The sequence below is a fragment of the Littorina saxatilis genome, linkage group LG13 (genome assembly GCF_037325665.1).
Source record: "Littorina saxatilis isolate snail1 linkage group LG13, US_GU_Lsax_2.0, whole genome shotgun sequence".
Taxonomy (NCBI): domain Eukaryota; kingdom Metazoa; phylum Mollusca; class Gastropoda; order Littorinimorpha; family Littorinidae; genus Littorina; species Littorina saxatilis.
In genome coordinates this window covers 13,679,308-13,700,005 of record NC_090257.1, presented here as the reverse complement: position 1 = coordinate 13,700,005, position 20,698 = coordinate 13,679,308, and the positions used below count along the sequence as shown (strand labels likewise).

Here is a 20,698-nt window from a genome sequence, read left to right as displayed (position 1 = left end):
AAGTAATTGAAGAAAGACAGAAATCACACATACTATGTGTTACACGTGCGCATACATGCAAAGTCAAGAAGACGTAATTTATGCACAAACGCATTTACTCTCTCTCACTACAAGAGATTGAGGTCATGTTTGTAAAAATGAAAAAAAATAATACATCTGCACAAATTTACTTCCATATAATTCGGGAACAGTGAGCTTCCTCGTTGTTTCGTATTGCTCAAACAGTCGGACATGAAACATTAAAAGATGGACAACGTTACACAAACACACAGCACAAAATATTGCAGAAGAGTCAAATTCAACTGTTTCGTTAGCTCCCTTTCCAGACACGGAGGTTTCTAACTGACTTTTATATATACCTTACAGCACAGCTTCATCAAAAACACAAAAAAGTTGTTGGAACCTTGCTTTTTTCATCACTTCTGCTTAAATGTTCCGTATTCTTCAGTTGTTTCAAAATAACAGAATAGCATAAAAATAAAGCCAAATAAACTTATTTCGTCTTTTTTTTGGAATATAAAAATGTAAGCAAGAAGTGACAAATGACCAAAACTGAAAGTGGTCAAAACAATGTCATATGACAAGTCGGAGAACACTCATTTATAGAGTTGCTCCCATTGAGTGTCTCACAGTCACAGTGTGCGTGTATGTGCATGCTCGCATGTGTGTGTGCATGTGTGTAAATTTACAAGCTTGCAAGTGCCTCATAATCTGATGTCTGTTGCCAACACAGGAATACACACACACATAGGTGGGTATATATACACATTGACATACATATATCCGTGTGTATGATAAAGGCATTTAAAGTTTGAAAAGTGTCAAATGAATCGCTGCTCTAAGGCCTTGCTCAAAGACCCCAGGCAAGCAAAAACAAACAAACCAAAATAGAATGATGGTGTAAAGTATATATATATATATCAAATAAATATACAATATATGCATATGTATTCCGTTCTACAAATATGTACATTTTTATGGAAATTATGCATGCAAATCATTGAGCAAATAAAGATTTACTTTAAGAAATACAAGTCATAAGCAACTGGAAATTTCACTTGCCAAAACGGGATGGTCAGGTTAAGGTAAATAAATTGTCAGAACTACTAACTCATTGTATTTTCACGCTGTTGTGCTTACATTTGCCATTTTAAATCCCACTAAGAATATTGTGAGACGACCATTCAACATACAACTTGAGCTTTGTACCTATACTATAATTATTATGTACTATTTTCTTAATGTTAACAATCATAGCTCGGTCCCATGATCATGCAAATTATTCTATTCATACAGTCAAACCAAATTCCACCTGGTCATTATTGTGAATGTTAGAGAGCTACACTAACAAATGGAAAACCGAAGACACTAATACTAACCTATTGCAGTAAGGTTAACATCTTATAATTAAGTGGATTTTTGGTCTAGTGTTAAAAAAAAAAAATTATGTCCAAGTAAACATTTGTCTTTGATTTTGCATAAATCTTCCCTGAAACATTTGCAGCCCGATTCTTCCTTTCCTTTCTTTCCACAGACCTGCTGGGGAAGTGACAAATGTAACATCTCCACAATGCACCGAGCGTCATGAGTCAAAGTTTTTATATGGACAGGATTTCTCAGGTAGTAAGCTGGAAAGGAAAGAGCTTAATGTACAATTGGTGTGCCTTTCATTTGGTAAGATTCCTCACTCACACACAGACACACAAACAAACACAGACTCAAACTCCCTTTCAGATCATCAGCTGCTCATGTAGACAAACTTTGGAGCTTAACTCCTCAGGCTAGCAAGAAGCACTGGAAACAACGTACGTTCCAATACTACATTTGGACCCTCTAAACCCCTACCTTTACTTACTGCTCAAAGAATGAACAGCATCTACCTGCAGTCATACAAATATTAACAAAACTGATGACAGTCAAAACAGTGAACTCGTACAAAATGCTCCAGTCTGTACTTGCAGTGGTTAACAATATACTTTATATAGTCACATACACACAATTTTCACCAGGATCACTGCCACTCTCGACGTCACTGTTGTGGATAATAGTAGGGGTAGCTCCCGTAATAGTGGGGTGGAAAGACCACCCCGTCATGCTGAGGTACACGGTAGTCCTGGATCTGATGTGCCGGCTGTGGCATGGGGGAGATGCGACTGTCGTTGGAAGCGCTGGGGCCGGGGGAGGCCTGGGGGGGAAGAGACAGAGCGGGGGACATGGCGGGGGATACGGGGTGGCGGGGCTGCACAGGCAGGGCTGGAGGTGAGCCCACTGGCAGGAGTGAGGACAGGTGAAGGGGGATAGCGCTCACCTGGGAGTTGTTCTCCATGGGAGGGAGCAGACTTTTGAAGTCAGCGATGTTAGTGGGAGGGGAGGCCCTGTGCCCGTGGGGGGACATGGATGGGGCGGAGGTGGCGGGCAGTGAGTCGGTGTGAGAATTGGCCGCCTTGACGGCATGCTCCATGCTACCCACAGGCAAATAACCCGCCTCACCATAACCCATCATCCTTGACATGCTGGGCAGCTTGCCCCCACCATCCCGTTTGGTGAACTCAGACATTTTGTTGAAGTCTGCCCCGCGGCCAAAGTCCGGCAGTCGGCCATAGTCAGAGTCGGCTGTCATGTTGGAGCTGTTGGCTGAGGTAGACATCTTGGACAGCTCGGCCATTTTGGCATTGTAGGCATTTTTGGCTACATCCCCATGTTTGGTTTTCTTGTGTTTGGAGAAATTTCCTGAGTCCGAAAACGTGGCACCGCAGTCTTTACACCGATAGGGCTTGTCACCTGAAATGTAAGATTCATTCTGTATTTGCTGTTCAGGTATGAATGTGTTTTACACCATTTTCATTTGAAAACAAAAACAAATTTCACATATGAACATCATGTACTATTCTCTCATTCTCTCTGAGACCATGACACGCCCACCATCTTTTCTTCATTTCTGCATTTTGGAGTCGAGTCATCTTAAACTAAAGCAGTGTATTCACTCTTTGAGTTTTACCGTTAACCAGAAAATTCTGGAGAGAAGTGATCAGTATTTATGAAAACATCTTTAACATTTTTAATTCAAAACAATGATAATATTCCCTCTTTTAAAAAGTATCCACTAAATATACCAAGAATATTATACAAGTGAACAGTGGAAAAGCGACTGAATCTTTACACATACAAAAACCAAGAATCAGAAGTAGATTGCAAACAGCTTTCAAATGTTACAGCAACTAAAAGTAGCGTAAAGCGAAATTAATAAATTTAGTCAATCTGTGGAGCTTACAGAATAAAACTGAACGCACTGCATTTTATTCCCACCAAGACTAGTAAAATCATATGAGTTAGCCGAAACCCCGCAGCCCAGAAAGCGCCGACACATTGTCTCTGTAACAGGATAACTAACACAAGCCCAATAAACCTATTTTGCATATATATATACCGTACTTTTCGGACTATAAGGCGATACTTTTTTTCTTTTTTTTTCACTTAAAATCGTGGGGTCGCCTTATACACGACGTCGCCTTAATCTCGGATAAAATAGGTTTCACGAGCACTGTGAACTTGAAATCAGATCTCTCTGGATTTTCTGGGAGTGAGAGTGACGACGACGACGACAACGAGTGACGATTGAGGTACCGCTGATTTTAGTCAAGCAGTATGTAAGAAATTCTCCCAGTAAGGTAATATATTGTACTACGTTGCAAGCCCCTGGAGCAAATTTTTGATTAGTGCTTTTGTGAACAAGAAACAATTGACAAGTGGCTCTATCCCCTCTCCCCCCTTCGCGATATAACCTTCGTGGTTGAAAACGACGTTAAACACCAAATAAAGAAGTACCGCTGATCTTCTTCCCTGACTTTCTGTTTGAAACAATGTTTCGTGCCGATTTTGAGCGGTCGCCATGTTTGATCATTGATGTTGTTTTTTTGGGTTTTTCCTACGTACAATGTTTTTCCTCATTTTTTTTCTTTCTTTTTTTTCTTTCATGCCATCGCCTTATGCACAACACCATCGCCTTATCCATTACTTACTTACTTACTGCCTTTCACGCCTAGTGGCGTGTAGGGCAGCGCCTTATCCATGACATCGCCTTATTCTGGGATTTTTTTAGTTTTATTTTTAAAAGTAGGGGGTGCGCCCTATACACGGCACGCCTTATAGTTCGAAAAGTACGGTATATATAACAGATTTTCTTGATTTTTTTAGCTTGTTTTCAAACCAAAAACAACATACAGACCTGTTTACCCAAAACCTGAGGCAAGAGTACTTTTTCAAAAAGTTGAGTGTATTTTTCAAAAAGTTAGTGTACTTTCTTTGCAAACAAAGCCATATGGGCTAGGGAAAACGTACGCGTTGGTGCAAACGTGTTTGTGTAAGAATAGCATGTCTTGTGAACATCTTCAGAATTTAACTCCTTCCGATACAACAGGGATAAAACAATTTTATTTACCTGTCAGTTTATAACATTATAACCAGTGTCTTCCAAGAAGATTGAAAATGAAAAGATGAAGTTGGTGAAATAACATCTGCGGTTGACAGTGGCAAGTTCATTTTTATAATCATCTCAGAAAACATTGCTTCAGCACGGACTACAGCCTTTTCTTCTGGCAGGATTTGCTTTGCGGGAATGAACTTCATAATTCCTTGGCAGCTTTCAGCGGATTTCTTTGCAGCAACCTTGTCCATGTGAGTTTTGGAACTGCAGTGTCGTTCGATGTCATATTTCCCAGCATGGGCAACGGAGAAATCTGATTTACAATACTTGCAGTGTGCATGACTTTTTCCCACAGTAGACTCCACAATTCCTGGCTCTTTCTTATATTTCTCCAAGAAAATCTGGTGCTTCTGCTGTTTCGACTTGGTACAGTCATCCGAAACTGGCACATTTTACCGCTTCATTTTGCCACGATTGTCCAGACGATCGCACGTGCCAACAACTGAACAAGGTTTCCACAGCTGAACTGAAGACTCGCTGTCATGGTTATCTCTCTTCGACCGAAACCGGTATCAGTTGTACCATCCCGTAATCAGCACACCAACACCGGAAAACGTATTCTAGACTTTTTCTTATGCGTATTTTGTGCGTGTGTCGCGTATTTGCGTACTGATAATAATTTGGCGTACAAAATACGCCCAAATCGTACTGGTAAACAGGTCTGAACATATGTATATATTTTTGGATTCAGGAGAAGATAAACACCACACAATCATTTTAAAATCTGTTCAAGGATATTCTATTTCAATAACAATTTTGATGTTCAGTCTAACGAATTAATTTTCAAGTTTCCGAGTTGAAATGCAATACCAGAGTCCGAACTGAGTCAAAGAACGTTTGACCAAACAATGTCAATTTGATTGAAACATGAGGGTGTGACAGTGCCGCCTCAACTTCTTTGAAAAGCCGGACATTTATCAAAAAATAAAAAATAAACTCTTCTGGAGATATTATCTGCAGAAATGTTTGTGTTAAGTTTCATGAAGATCAAGCCATTAGTTTCCTGGGAATCGCTCCACACACACACACACACACACACACACGTGTACACACACTGCAGACCTGTTTACCCCCATAAGTGTTTTGGAGTAATGCTCAGCCCTAAAAATAGTAATCCTGGCACAAAAATAGTAATCATCCAGAATTCGTCGCCAATTACAGCGCACCTGACAACTGTGTCTGCGAAACGCAATCATGCACATATATCCATCATTCACAAACAAAACATCTTTCTTTATTTGGTGTTTAACGTCGTTTTCAACCACGAAGGTTATATCGCGACGGGGAAAGGGGGGGAGATGGGATAGAGCCACTCGTTAATTGTTTCTTGTTCACAAAAGCACTAATAAAAAAATTGCTCATGGGGCTTGCAACGTAGTACAATATATTACCTTACTGGGAGAAAGCAAGTTTCCAGTACAAAGGACTTAATATTTCTTACATACTGCTTGACTAAAATCTTTACAAACATTGACTATATTCTATACAAGAAACACTTAACAAGGGTAAAAGGAGAAACAGAATTCGTTAGTCGCCTCTTACGACATGCTGGGGAGCATCGGGTAAATTCTTCCCCCTAACCCGCGGGGGGTTACAAACAAAATGTATTTTTTACAAGTAAAATGACTATTTCTAAGAATACTCACCTCAATTTAACTAATAGGAGTTACCTTACTTGACTGAGAAGCGTCCTATGTTACCAGTACTAGACTGTAAACAAGGTCGCTAACTCTAGATTTCCGTCGGTATACCATTTAGGGGAGTAGTCTCCCTTTGTCGGTAGTACCTCTCTGCGCATGTGCCAATGCCCATAATCCCCAGTTTCAATTCGAAGCTATTAAGTCAATAGCGGGGTTGGTGGGAGGGTCTCTGGTTAAATTGAGGTGAGTATTCTTAGAAATAGTCATTTTACTTGTAAAAAATACATATTTCTTTCGAATACATCACCTCAATTTAACTAATAGGAGAATAGATAACAGGCTGGAGGGTTGACTTTCGATCGGTAATCTAGTGTCACCTCACCCGACTCAGCCCATTTGTCCGGAATCCCCCCTGTAAAATCGGGGGAAGAAAAGGATAGATCATCGGACTGAGAAGCAAGAAATCCTGAGTCGGGCGAGTGGCAAGTTGCATTGTTGCCACTGTGTCAACTTGCTCCAGAAAGGGACAATCGAAAGAAAGTCCCACCTGTCAATGTAGAGCTGGTTTCTACTCGATGGTCGTTACTATTCCTCTGATCACTTGTCTTTATCAATGTTGGGTTATGGTTATGACTTGCCATTATGCGCCTTGAGCGACCCAACTCCCTAGCAACGTAAAGTTCTGCAGGCGGATCAGGTGAACGACCTAAAAGATGAGGAATGGTCAGAGATAACAATTCCTCTAATACCTTGAACTTATCACCAAGGTGCGTCTCTGCGACTGATCCTCCATTTAAGGGAGATTGACAGAGTTTCCAGAGATCCTGTAGAATTCTGGTCTGAGGCACCACTTTCCATGGCAAACAATTGTGCCAGTCGCATGAATGAATATATATTTTTATATCCTCTCTGAATTTACCTCTCTAATGAGGATGGTAGGCACAGATACCAGTGTAAATTCAGGCTGACTTAGCTGTTCCTCCTGCGTGACAGGAAGTAAGCGCAAGTGCGCTCAGCAGTACGGTCACTGTCTGCACCTTACCTGTGCCTGTCTCAACGCATGTGGGGGCTATAAGCCTACCCTTAATGGTTATAGGTACCATTTGTCCTAGAATAGCCAGTGAAAGACAGCCAGCTGTATTGCCTTTACCCAAGGGGAAAACCTGCTTCTTACTTTGAAATTCCACACTTATAGCGTGAGGGGGTCCCCAGTGACCATGGGCATCTCTGAGCCCTTATTGGCTGAATGACCGCTCTTGTCTTACTCAAGAGGGTGCCATGCCTGGCATGCAACTCACTGAGAGGTCCCATTTGTGATTTCAGCAGGACCGTTTTCTGGCTTGATCAGCCAGGTCCTTGATCTAGGTTTTCTGTAAACATGGTTGTAGGTGGCATCTGCTGGGTTGTCTGCCCAGCATAGGTTTTGTGGGTTCTGGGACACTCCAGATTTCTGTAGAGCTCACAAGTTCTTAGATGACTATGCAGTGATGTTCTCCGGCCTATGGCCGAAGGTGCACTATCTTGGGCTGATGCAAAGTTCTGCCCCCTGGTAGTTGAACTCACAAAGATGTCTTATGTTGTGATCTCAGTAGTACTTCTGCCTAGATCACCCAAGTCCATATCTGGATTTTCAGTAGGCGTGGCTGTGGGCGGCAAGTGTTGCATTGTCTGACCAGCATAGCTTTGTGAGCTCTGGGGCACTTCAGCTGTTTGTGGAGCTGAGCTCTAGGGTGACTATGCAGAGTTGTTTTCAGGCCCCTGCCTGAGGCAGGAGGTGTACTCTCTTGGTCTGATGCATAGTTCTGACTTGACAAAGGTCTTAGTCAGCACCCGAGTTGCCACGTTTCTCGCCCAAAAACGACGCGTAGCCGTAGACTGGGAGTGAGTGAGATAGGCTGGTGTGGTATTCCTGGCTCCAGCTAGGATCTCACTGTGTCTCTACCTCAGGCTCTTCGAGCGAGGGAGAAAAGGCTGGTGTGGTATTCCTGGCTCCAGCTAGGATCTCACTGTGTCTCTACCTCAAGCTCTTAGAGTGACACAACTTATACTCACCCAATAACCTTGTGTCACCGTAGACTGGGAGCGAGGGAGATAGCCTTGTGTGGTATTCCTAGCTCCTGCTAGGATCTCACTGTGTCTCTTTCCTCCAGCTCCTTTAGCTTTTGAGTCCAGGCATTTTAGAGCGCCAGTTGTAAGAGGCAAACGAAGCTTGTCCAATTCAAGGTTCGGTTGGAAGGGGTGGCTGAGCCTTCCCAAATCCAAGTGTGTCTGTGGCCGTACCCAATACCCCTAAAGGTAGAGGAAGCTCTTCTTGTTCCAGGAAAATTTGACTCAATGATGGAGGGACGTATGGTTTACCCAGTCCAAGATGTCTGGCAGCACTAATCAATCCGCATGGGCTGAGAGGTCCTCCTTGATCTATGAAATCTGGCCCATGGATCTCATAGTGCGGATGGCTGGCCAGACCTCAGACTATCTCTCAGTGTCCTTCCTGGAAAGTCCATGGAAAAACGGGCGGAGTCACCTCGGGAGACATTCCCTCTTTAGTCAAGTCTGTCCGTCTCTGAAGCATGACGTAGGTTGAGTGCTGTCCCTGTTGAAGGGTTTTGCCTTGACTTGGTTTGTTAGTTTGCTTAACGCCCAGCCGACCACGAAGCGCCATATCAGGGCGGTTCTTGACTTGGTCCAAGGATGATAACCATGAGGTTTTGTAGCCTAAGGACTGCCTGACCCTGGGGTAGGTTGTCTTCCAAAAGCTGCTGATCATCTCAGGGGCACCTGTCCAGTGATCTTAAACGGCCCATCCCTTCTCTAGGACGTCTACTGTCGTCTCTCCTGTTGATGCTTCTGCCAGAGTTGTTACCATTATCAGTCGAGATGTGACCTGTTACAGGTGTCGGACATCCTCTGTTGAGTGTCGACTGTACAATCTGACATTTCTATCATCATCCCCTGGCTGATGCGGGTGTCAGATGACATTCAGGAAGAAGGGGCAACTCTTACAAGTTGTTACGCTGAGTCCGTCCACAGGTCATGAAAGCATTCTGTACTTGACGATCTCAGAGCACTTCTTCCCCCGTCTCTGCGTTATCTCCAACAGCTCCCCGCCTTGTGATGTAGCCTGAACATGCTCACCCGTGTTGCCCGACGCTTGTATGGCAAGATTCTTGGGCCTGTTACCCTGTTGAACAAGCTCCACTCCAAGTGTGAGTGATCTTCAGAGTCGTTTCCTCAGGCAAATGTCTTGAGACACTTTGATTCCTCTTATCTTGGTACGCAGTGTCTGTCTTGTAGCTGTGTATCCGAAGGAGACATCTAGAGACCTCAAGAGCTTGCAGTATGCATGGAAACTGATGTGACTACTATACCCTGTTCAGTTGTCCACCGCTGTTTGACTGGTGATCTGTATGCAGATTGCAGGTGCCATCTTGTTACTGATAGGGCGGCTCCCCGGTGTGAAGGTTGTAGCCTCTAACAATTAGCTCTCCATTCCAGGTGATGAAGATAACTAGGAGGCTCTAGGCATTCTCCTCACACTCCCAGACTTCTGTGTAGCCGGGCACTGCTGAATATGGTCAGGCCTGAAGTGTTGGTCTAGTTCCAAGAGCGTTAAACATTAGGTCTTCCTCAGTCCGTCAGGAGGTGGTAGACAGGCAATGGGGGGCGGGAGCTGTCCTTCCGGTGCTGAAGCATCGCTACAGGCAGTTTGCAGCACTGAATACTGGTAGTCAAAATGCATGAAGCCACCATCATGATGGGGAACCCTGGCAAAGATAGTGGTGGGAGGGGCCCAGTCCTGTCAACAGCCGTGTTTCGGGGTCACCTCAAGGGAGAGGTTGCAGACGAGGCTGTAGCTACCTCAGGGAGATTCTACTCATGTTACGCCCAGTGGACGTCTTGCCTGACAGCTGGAGGGTCTGTCATAAGCTGTCGCAACGATCCTGGGAGTTATCAGGGCGAAAAGGAAGCCTGTCTCTTCCTGTGCTTACTGGAGGTATTCCCCCAGAGCGCCCGACATTGTCTGTTTGGTAATGTCTACGTATATATAAATACATGTCAATATGACTTAATTCCCCCTCGTACTGATAACGGCATGGATGTGCCAAGAGTTTATCCAGTACCTTTCTCATGAGAGTAGCCGCTCTGTCTAGGAGGCATAGTTAATTGTGTGTTGTAACAACATCCGTTTAGCAAATATGTTATATTTTCCATAATATGAAATGATAAACATTGTATCCCTTGTATGAACCTGACTAGAGCCAGTGTTATTTAAGGGCGGCCTCTTATTGTTAGGTCCTGTTGTCTATTTCTGAGAACCTAGTCGTAGGATTAGGTGACAACAGTAGAGATGTGGCCTTGTTAAAGGTCAAAGGCTTAGGTTTTGCCTACGAACCAGGAATAAGTAGAGGCATGACAACATTATAGGAAGCTCCCCTGTGAGTATTATTCAGAGCCTTGCTCGATCTTGCATGTTGTGAAAACTCAGCTGAGTGTAATACTCATGTGTTAACAACCAAGTTTATTCATGCCCCTAAGGCATGGTTTCAACTGTATATTATTCATAACATGTCATTCACATCAATTGTGCACTGGAACAGAACATAAGTATATATGTGTGCCTGTTCTAATTGAATTTGAAGAGCTGTCTCCTGGCACTGTGGTATCAACAGATCTTAGCTGAGTGTAAATCTCAAAGTGTAAACACTTGAGTTTATCCATAAGTTAAATCTTTTACCACTCAGATAGCTGATTTAAACACTCCATGAAAATGGAATTTGTAACATCAACTGACTTCTTTGATACCCTTTGCCAAGAAAAAAGGATTATATCCCAATAAAGATGTCCCATCTGTGTTTGCATACACTTTAATTCTTCCTTGTCAATTAAAAAAAAAAATTTTTTTTTTTTTTTTTTTAAATTTAATATATATTTATATATATAATGTGTATGTATGCACGCATACAAGTTTACAAGTTAATCAAGTTAAGCTGGCAAGGAAAGTATTCTTTATCCAATTTGAAGAAGTACCACCACGTGGTCTCTGTGAGTCCACCATGATCATCTGATAAAAATACCAAAACCATAATCTGCCAACCGCAGAAAACATCGTTTCCCAGAAACATAGGAGAGAGAATTACTTGCCTTTCTCTGAGAGTAAAGGAAGTTCCCTCCGTAATATTCCCGGAGGCGCATATCTCAATCTCAGTTTTTGGTTTTCTTTCCAAGCGGGCGAGGTTTGTTGTTGTTATTCTTCGATACAACCCGCTTTCAGTTCTATCAGCGTTCAAGCGTACTGCGGTCCGTATCTACGCTGCCCGCAAAAGTCATCGCAGTTTGTAATGACCGAAGTATTCATACGCCATATGTAACATTCGCGGGCGCTCTGTGCCTTCAGTTCAATCAGCGTTCAAGCGTACTGCGTTCCGTATCTACGCTGCCCGCAAGAGTCATCGCAGTTTGTAATGACAGAAGTATTCATACGCCGTATGTAACCTTCGCGGGCGCTCGGTACTTTGTACGCCTAAAAATTCGGATCAGAAATGCGCTTCCGGTCGGGATAACGCGCATGGTAAACCTCGCTGTAGTCGATAAAAAGCTGTTAAAACGCAAAAAACTTCCGGGTAATTTCGAAGTTGAAGGTCTTGTTCGTATTCCTACATTGATGTGTAGGGTGACCTGCCGTTGCTTTCCATTGAAAGCGGCAAGGTAAGTTATCGTTCGCGGAGTTCTATTGCGCCAATGAAACCGGTCCAACCGCTGTAAATATCTGTTCGACATTCGTAACGACTGAGTAAAGAATAGTTGTCGTTCAATTGCATGTTCACTAGTTAAAAAAAAGACAAGTAACGGAGCCTGTTAGGCTCTGTGTGTCAACAAGGTATCATTGATGATTGAAGTACCTTCTACTTATGACCAAGTAACTTTGTTACATTTTAAGCCGTTTCACTTTCATTTTCACGGTTCGTTACGTTGTTCAACGTGATGAATCATTGAATGTATACGGGCGTAGTAATCGCCCTTAAAAAGGAAAGCCCAAACCGTGATTGAAGGTGAATGTTGTAGTTCCTGTGAAGGAAGTCTTCTTAGACGGGAAAGGTCTAAATACACGTCTAGCTCCCCGTAGCAAGAAATTGAAACTGGGGATTATGGGCATTGGCACATGCGCAGAGAGGTACTACCGACAAAGGGAGACTACTCCCCTAAATGGTATACCGACGGAAATCTAGAGTTAGCGACCTTGTTTACAGTCTAGTACTGGTAACATAGGACGCTTCTCAGTCAAGTAAGGTAACTCCTATTAGTTAAATTGAGGTGATGTATTCGAAAGAAATACACATCAGTCAGTTTTTGTAGTCATCATAATTTCAAAGAAGATCACATCAAAAGCACATGCATCACTGATTCTTTTTCTTTTGCTCGTAGTAGGCCTTTTTCAGTGTGTCAAGCGCTTCTCTACTGTACTTGCGCTTGCCGAATGAGTGAGGGCGAGACTTCACCACTTGAAGGCTCTCCAGCGTCTCATCAGACAGACATGATCTCTGGTCAGTCCTGTGCTTTTTCACCCCATTTTTCCATTGAAAAAACAATGCCAAACATGTGAATTAATAAAAAAAATTAAAAAAAAAAAATTAAAAAAATTTTAAACTTTTTTTTTATTTATGAAAATCGTAGTCTTGACACGGATAGCGGAATGGCGTATTTTTTGCAGAAAATTGTAATAAATTACGCCAAAATCGTAAGGGTAAACAGGTCTGACACTGTGACACACACCATAAACCTCGTCTCGATTCCCGGTCTATCGGAAAACATTTAGTCAAAACTTGTCTGAATGCAAAAATAGCCAGGAACAAAGAGACACATTTGTTTTACTTCACAAAAGAAGAAATGAGAAAAGAGGCCTGAAAAGAGAGAGAGAAAGCAGGCAGTGAACCAACCAGTATGAGTCCTGTAATGAACAGTGAGGTTGTGAGCACGAGCAAAAGCCGAGCCGCACAAGGAACAGAGGAAGGGTCGATCCCCGGTGTGTGAGCGCTTGTGTGCCGTCAGTCTGTGCTGGAAGGCGTAGGCCTTGTCACACAGGTTGCACTTGTAGGGCCGGTCCTTGGTGTGCGTCACCTTGTGCTTCACCAGGTCGCTGGAGGCAGTGAACGACTTGCCGCAGTCCTGGCACAGGAAGGGTTTGATCCCGTCATGCATCCTCAGGTGCTGTGTCAGGTGGCCCGACCAGCGGAATGTCTTGTCACACTTCTTACACGCGAAGGGTTTCTCTCCTGTGTGGCGGCGCATGTGTTGCTTCAGGGTGCTGGAGGAAGGGAAAGACCCCCCGCACTCCCCGCAAGAGTAGGGACGCAACCCGGTGTGCTTTGTCATGTGCACTTTGAGGCCCGAGTTCTGGGTGAAGGCTTTGTCACACTCTTTACAGACGTATGGTTTCTCGCCGGTGTGAATGCGGTTATGGACCCTCAGTCGGCTGGACTTGGCGAAGGCAGCCTCACAGCCTTCGTAAGTGCACTTGTACTTGCGAATCTTCAGCTTGGCTTTGGACAGTTTGCTGCCCCCTTTCCTTCCTGAGCCCACGGGCCGTCCCTGCACACAGAATATTGTGTCAGCCATGGTTCTTGGCAGTTACTGGAATGGAAATAAACCTTTCATGGTAATCACAAAACTGCTAATGAACTTCACTGTTTCTGCCCAAACATGTGCTGGCCTTTGAAACAACATCCAATCCTGTCTACATAAATCAGAAGCCCGTAGGAAGCACCGAGAGTCAGGAGAAACTTATTACCCTACTAAATTGAGGGAAGGATGACAGTCAAAGTCTAACAGCATATTAAGTATGGGACCTAGTGTCCAATTAGCATTTTGAGGCTTTGCATAATAGAATTTGCTAGATGGTAACCAGGATAAGCCAACAAGAATGGAATGACTTCAAGCATGTTAGTCAAACTGATCAGCTGTCTTCCCTTCCTTCAGAAGTCTCCTACAATACATTCCATATTCACTGCCTCTCCTTTGCCACTGCAACAGTCAGTAATGTTACAGTTACACTCACTCGTTTGCGCTTTCCTGTCTTTTTCCTCTTCCACTCAACATCATCATCTCCGTCATTATCATCCTGCATGGCCTCCAAAGCTTGGGGTTCTCTGTCCTCATCAGACAGAACTTCCAGTGGCTCCACCTTGGTCACCATTCCCCCCTCATCCTGAGCACCATGAGACGTGTCCAGAAGCTGGGATGTGGTGTGACAGACGAGGCAAGCGAAGGTCAAGAGAGAGTTGCACTGAACACAGAATGCACCAGTCGGACGCCCAAAGAGAACATTCTCATAACTGCACACAAATAACATTTTGTGTGAAGAAGCGGGTATATCAAATGATCATGTGAAAAAATGTTTGCACAAGGTTAATATTAGTATTACTAGTACTATTCAGTGTATTCAATGGCGAGACTCAGCCTTGGACCAGGAGATTTGTCTGCTTCTTGAACATACAGATCATGAGGTGTATGTTCTGGACCAACCTACCCCATCCACAGGGACGACAGGGGAAGCGCCATAACAAAGCTTTGTTGGCACCATTACAGTGGTGCGAACATCTTAATTATGTTTGTTAGATACTACCTTAAAAAGTGGACACACTTTGTCAGTTATGTGAAAGCGGCACATATGTGTGTGTGTGTTTGGAGGATTTCTTGTCATCTGTGTATATCTTTTGTCAGCAAGCGGCATGACTGACAAGTTCAACAAGACTGAGAAAAAAAAATCATCCAGAAAAGGCTCAAGTTTTGTGAAAGGGAATGACAAAGGATGAGAGTAAAGTCCACTGACTGTTCCATGAGGAAGACAGCAATCTCTGTGTCATTGGTCAGGTGCTTGCTTTGTCCAATCTGACGCCATTTGTCGAAGGCATCTCCCATGATGTCCAGGCGCCACACACGCTGAGTGTGAGGTGGTTTCCTCGTTGAGCGACGAGGTCTCAGCTCTTTGCTTGCCGGGGGCAACATCATTCTGTCCTGTAAACCAATGTCTTCTGCATAATCTAATCATTCCAATGAAAAATTAAATGCAACCTTTAACCCCTTGACTGCCTTATGACGGGTATACCCGTCATGCGCTTGTGCAGCCGCAGCGCCTTAGGACGGGTTTACCCGTCTTCTCCGTTCAGGAATTTTCCAGAAATGCTACGTTACTGCTGACACACAAATAGCAGCCAATGGCTTGGAAGGATACCTCATTCTCATGAATAAACATAAATGGTGACGCGGTTTTGCGTCTGAAGGCTATTTTCGGCCTTGGCGACAGGGTAGGGGAGAGAAATCTCGACTCGTCAAAATGGCTAACGGTGACAGTCGACCGGGCCCTAGTAGGGAAAAACAAAGCCGGACTGACGCTACAGGCGGTGCAAATGATTATGGATACTGACAGGGGAAGGGGGAGATCTTCTTTCGGACTATTCGTTGGAAACAGGTAGATGACAGTGATTATATCCTTTCTTGGAGCAAGCAAAACAGTCACCTGTGTTTGATCCACAGGCACCGGAAGATGCGCCGGACTGATTTTTCAAAAGTTCATATTTAAACATCATTATAAGCCAAACTAATTATTATTTCCATGATTAGACACTAAAAACAGATTCTTGGTTCAATTTCCTTTAAAAATAACATAGGTTTTACTTACCTACCTACTGCCAGTTTGGAGCTAGATTTTTTTGTGAATTATTACACCCCGAACTCCAATATTCCCTGGCAGTCAGGAATGCACATACGCAAGTTTTGATTGGCAGCGAAAGGGTTAAAAAAAAGTCAGCAGACTGTCAAGATCAGGCTTTATTCGTGTTCCCGATAACCAGATGTCCCAACTCCAAAGTATTTTTACCGTTTTGTGAGTGTGCAAAAATACCAGCAAAGAAATCATCATCCGGTCTTTTCTACACGCTCTGATTGCCCCTTATCCATAGAAAGAACCCTGCTTCATATTTTTAATGTAGTGTGACCTATTTCCATGATTAAATAACTTGTGTTCATTCAGCTTACTCCCCTTGCCTTTTGATTAACACTGGCCAGTTCACTGCATCATAAATCTCACAACAATAACTTAGATCTCCTTATGGATTGTTATTGTATTGACAGACGCCTCTATTTAACACAACTAATCCACATAATATCAATTTAAAACTTGCACATGTATCTAAACTCAAAGCATTTTCTTGTCCAATTTCTGTTATTTCAGATCTGTGATGGCACGCGTGTTCAAGGCTTACAATACGTGTTTCGAAATGCTGTCAAAGATTTTCGCTGCCTTCAACGTAAAAATATGATGAGCTTGCACAGGGCTGGGCCACTACATCGTTCCTGAAACTGTCACACAGAGCTATGAGAAAGTGTACCAACCCCTGCCTGTGAAGGTTCAAGCTGTTCTGGTGGGTCTGCCTCCTCATTATAGAAATCCTGCTGGAGCTGTGCACACTGTCGCACACTGAGTCGCCTCGCTTTGTCAACACTGTCAGTTGAGCTCTTGGCAGTCTTATTTAGGACATATTAAATAAATATATTAAAATGTTATACACCCATTTAAATCATACACAGAGACATCCCCCCAAAATAATGTTAACAATAAAAAGTCAAGTGCACACTGATGATACATGCAGAGGCAAATTTCAAGAGAGAAAAGAGTGGAATTATAAAATATGTGATCATTGCAACTTGATCGTAGACATGAGCCTGACCACTTGTCAGTCATCAATGGATAGTAGTTGTGTTTATTATTTTAAAAGGAAAAAAGAATAGCAGATGGGGGCGTAGATTGACTAAATGGAGCAAGACTGACAATTATTAGTCTATTACTTGTTCAGTAGTGAATGTTCAAAGAGGAAATTCAGTGAGAATAAAAGAAAGAGAGAGGGGGGGGGGGGGGGGGGGGATGTAGGCCAGGCTCGCAAACAAACAAGCTGAGAAACACAAAAGCGGACAGACACAGAAGGGTATTTAAAGACTGTTGTCGAAATTGTCTGTGGTTCTCACAGGCAGTCAGTGAAATGGACAAGGAAAGCTGCATAGTTTGACAATTAAAAAACAAAACAACAAACATGTTCTGCTGGAGAGGCCGCCTGCTCTGATGCATCAGCTGTTACTGCTGCCTTGTTGACTTGATCCTGTGCCTGCCCAGCATGACTGCCATGGGCTGCAGACAAAACGGGTCCGTCCACTAAACCATTCTTATCATGGGTCTTCTCCGTTGAGTTTAGACTATCAACTGGAGTTTCAGCCTGAGAAAATGGTAATGATGAATCTGAATTTGTGATAGTGGAACTTTGTACTCGTGGCTCAGCAGAAAGTGGAACAGGAGATGATTGGCTTGAGGGCCTGGATGTACTGGCACTGTGAGCATGAGGTCCCATGGGGAAATGCACAGGTAAGTTCATGGGCTCATCAACATGGGTGTTGTCACTGTTTCTGCCAGACGACACAGGGTAGGTGTCAACATCTCCTAGGCTTTGTGTATGGGCAGGAGGGTATGCTGCAAAGGCGCGTGACATTTCACCGTCTCCTGCCTCCTGCTTGATCTGGGCGGCAACAGCCTTTTTGGCAGCCTCCACTGCGTCCACAACATCCTGCATTGGGGGCTCTGCACCGCTTTCCATGGTCAAAGCCTGAAAACTAAACAATCATATCACAGTCAGTGAACATCAGTCAATTATCAATATATATATATATATACATGTATATATAGGGTGTTAAAAAATACTTTTTTTTGTTTTGCTTCAAAATTTGTGTTTGCAAACATTGTTGTTAATTTCCATTTCAGTGGAAGTCCAAAATTTTATAAATAAATTTTAATTTAATTAATATACTTACCCAACTCACATATAGCAATTAACTCTAGTTCAGTGCTGGTTACGCTGTACGCGTCCCCTTGGTAACAAGGGAGACCACTCTAAAAAAGAGAGTGACCAATCCCATAAGGCCAGACCAACTACCGGTCCGACTTCCGTATGCGTGCGCATACGCCGCCATTTGTATCATTCCATCGAAGCCCAACTCACTCCTTTTTTAGTCCCAAATACCACCACAGCGGGGAGGCGGGAGGGATTAAACGATGTGAGTTGGGTAAGTATATTAATTAAATTAAAATTTATTTATAAAATTTTGGATTAAATTACATTCACTATACCCAACTCACATATAGCAGATTGCTACTATAGGTGGTGGGTACTTACCAAAAATCAACCATGAAGGACTTGCCCTGCGGCTACCATCGCTGGTAGCGCAGAGCTGCCATCCTGCCTCAGTGAAGCGATGTCCCTGAGGTAAAAGTTTATGAAAACATCCTCTGATCGCCAGTATGCTGACTCTAGCACTTCAGCCAGACGACCAGACTTGAGGACGGCCAAAGAGGCAGCCCAGGCTCTTGCCTCATGAGTTCTGGCAGCGGTGAGAGGCAAGACTGCCCTAGACTCCCCTGACTGAGCCTCCCACCAGGCGTAAGCTTGCTTGATCAGTGTAGATACCCACTTGGTCAACGTGACCTTTGCAATATCCTTATTCCTAGCTGTGTTAAGAGAAATAAAGAGTAGCTTTTGGGTTTCTGAACGAATGTGCCGCGTTCGTGACAGGTAGAGGCCGAGCGACCGGACGGGGCAATTAGCTAAATCTGGATCTCCAGTAGCTAAAACCGCGCTTAACGGTAAGATATGCAAAACGGGCGAAACCTGACCGGGCTTCTGATTCTTAGCGAGGAAGCCAGGAATAAATTTGAGAGACATCGATCCATCCTTTTCAAAAGAAATGTCTTTTCCTAGACCTGACAAAGCATGAATTTCACTACCTCTCCTGGAAGTAGCAAGCAAGGTTAAAAACACGGCCTTGCGAGTCAAATTAGTCAAAGAAGCCGAACGGATGGGCTCAAACTCCTCCGAGGCTAAGAAACGTAAAACCAACAACAAATCCCAGGCAGGGAGCTGCGATTTAACACGAGCGGCTGTAAGGGATGCGCCCTTAATAACACTAGAGATCACTCCGCCAAGAGAGATCTTACGCCCCAGCTGTAAAAGAGCTGAGGATATCGCAGACCTCCGTACTCTAAGGGAAGAGGGAGAACCTCCCTGCTCTGCCAACCACGCAAGATGGTTGGCTACCTGCATAGACCTAGGTGCAAGGGGATTAACCCCGTTAAGCGCGCACCACCTAGACCAAGCTGCCCAGTGCGAAGAGTATACAGAAGTCGCAGACTCTCTATGGGCGTGGCAGACAAACTTTACGGTAGACGCAGAGGCCCCTGCCTTAAGCAAAGCGCTTCGGACAGAATCCAGGCGTGAAGGCTCAAGAGCCGCGGATTTTCGTGGGGGATGCCGGACCGAGGCTGCACGAGGTCCCCCTTTTTCACGGCGAGAGGGATCGGAGGCCGCACTGCTAGACGCAGTAGGTCGGGAAACCAGTGCTGGCTTGGCCAAAGCGGAGCGACCAGAACCAGCGCTGGCTTCTCTAAGTCTACTTTTCTGAGGACCTTTCCGAGAAGGCAAAACGGAGGAAACGCATACGCTGTCAGGTTTGCCCAACTGATTTCCAAGGCATTCACCTTCCAGGCCAGAGGATCTGGGAAGGGGGAGACAAAGAGAGGGAGTCTCGCCGAAAACCTCGTTGCGAAAAGATCGATCACAGGCTTGTCTATCTGCAACCAGAGACGGTCCAGGGATTGGTGGGAGAGAGTCCACTCCGAGTGAACCACCTTGTCCCCCCTGCTCAAACTGTCCGCCAAGACGTTCAGACTTCCCTTCAGGTAAATGGCTGAAAGAAGGATGCAATGAGAGTTGCACCACGTCAGAATGAGGCAGGCTTTGTCTGACAGACTGGGAGACCGCGTCCCCCCTTGTTTGTTCACATACGACGGTTGCGGATAGTTTTACTGGCGACCGGGCGGACGATTTGGCTATCCCTGCAAGGTCTATGCCAATTGCCATTGTCAAGCTTTTGGACAATGGGCATGACTCTGAGAATGACCCGTAAGTGAGTGAGTATCATTTTGCCTCAAATAAGTTTTTTAAAAAAAATAGGAAAATCAATAAGTAATAATAAATTGATGCTTTGCACTGACACTGTTTACGTCCAAGAATAAACCGCAGATCTATAAAAACAAGAAGAGCAAACGCTCGATCGAGTCACTTTCGCAGTTCTGAATATTATATGAGGCATCAGATGGACAGGAAGAAATTGCTATTCACAACACAATGAGTCACGTTCACATAAAATTTGAGCCCGGTCACTTTTATAGTTTCCGAGAAAAGCCCAACGTTAAGTTGTGTGTTGCCGAACAGAAAAGGCTAGTTATCTCCCTTGTTTTTCTGATAACGTTCGTAAAAGGCTACAGATGTAAATACTTTGATGTAAAGAATAATCCTACAAAGTTTCAATCACATCCGATGAACTTTGTCAAAGATATAAAATGTCTAATTTTTCCTTTGACGCTGACCTGTGACCTTGAAAAAGGTCAAAGGTCAACGAAACCATCGTTAAAGTGTAGAGGTCATTGGAGGTCACGACTAAACAAAATATGAGCCCGATCGCTTTGATAGTTTCCGAG

General features: G+C 43.9%; 1 protein-coding gene across 1 annotated transcript; it reads right to left on the bottom strand.

Annotated features, from left to right (window-relative positions):
- Positions 1-77: 77 nt before the first annotated feature.
- LOC138983660 (uncharacterized) lies at positions 78-19,867 on the bottom strand. Its single transcript, XM_070356942.1, has 7 exons — positions 18,339-19,867; positions 17,208-17,778; positions 16,513-16,644; positions 14,951-15,135; positions 14,177-14,453; positions 13,059-13,710; positions 78-2,781 (listed from the first exon to the last, which is right to left on the bottom strand). The coding sequence occupies exons 1-7, from the start codon at positions 18,350-18,352 to the stop codon at positions 2,030-2,032; spliced, it is 2,583 nt and encodes an 860-aa protein (XP_070213043.1). The 5' UTR covers positions 18,353-19,867; the 3' UTR covers positions 78-2,029.
- Between the last annotated feature and the right edge of the window lie 831 nt (positions 19,868-20,698).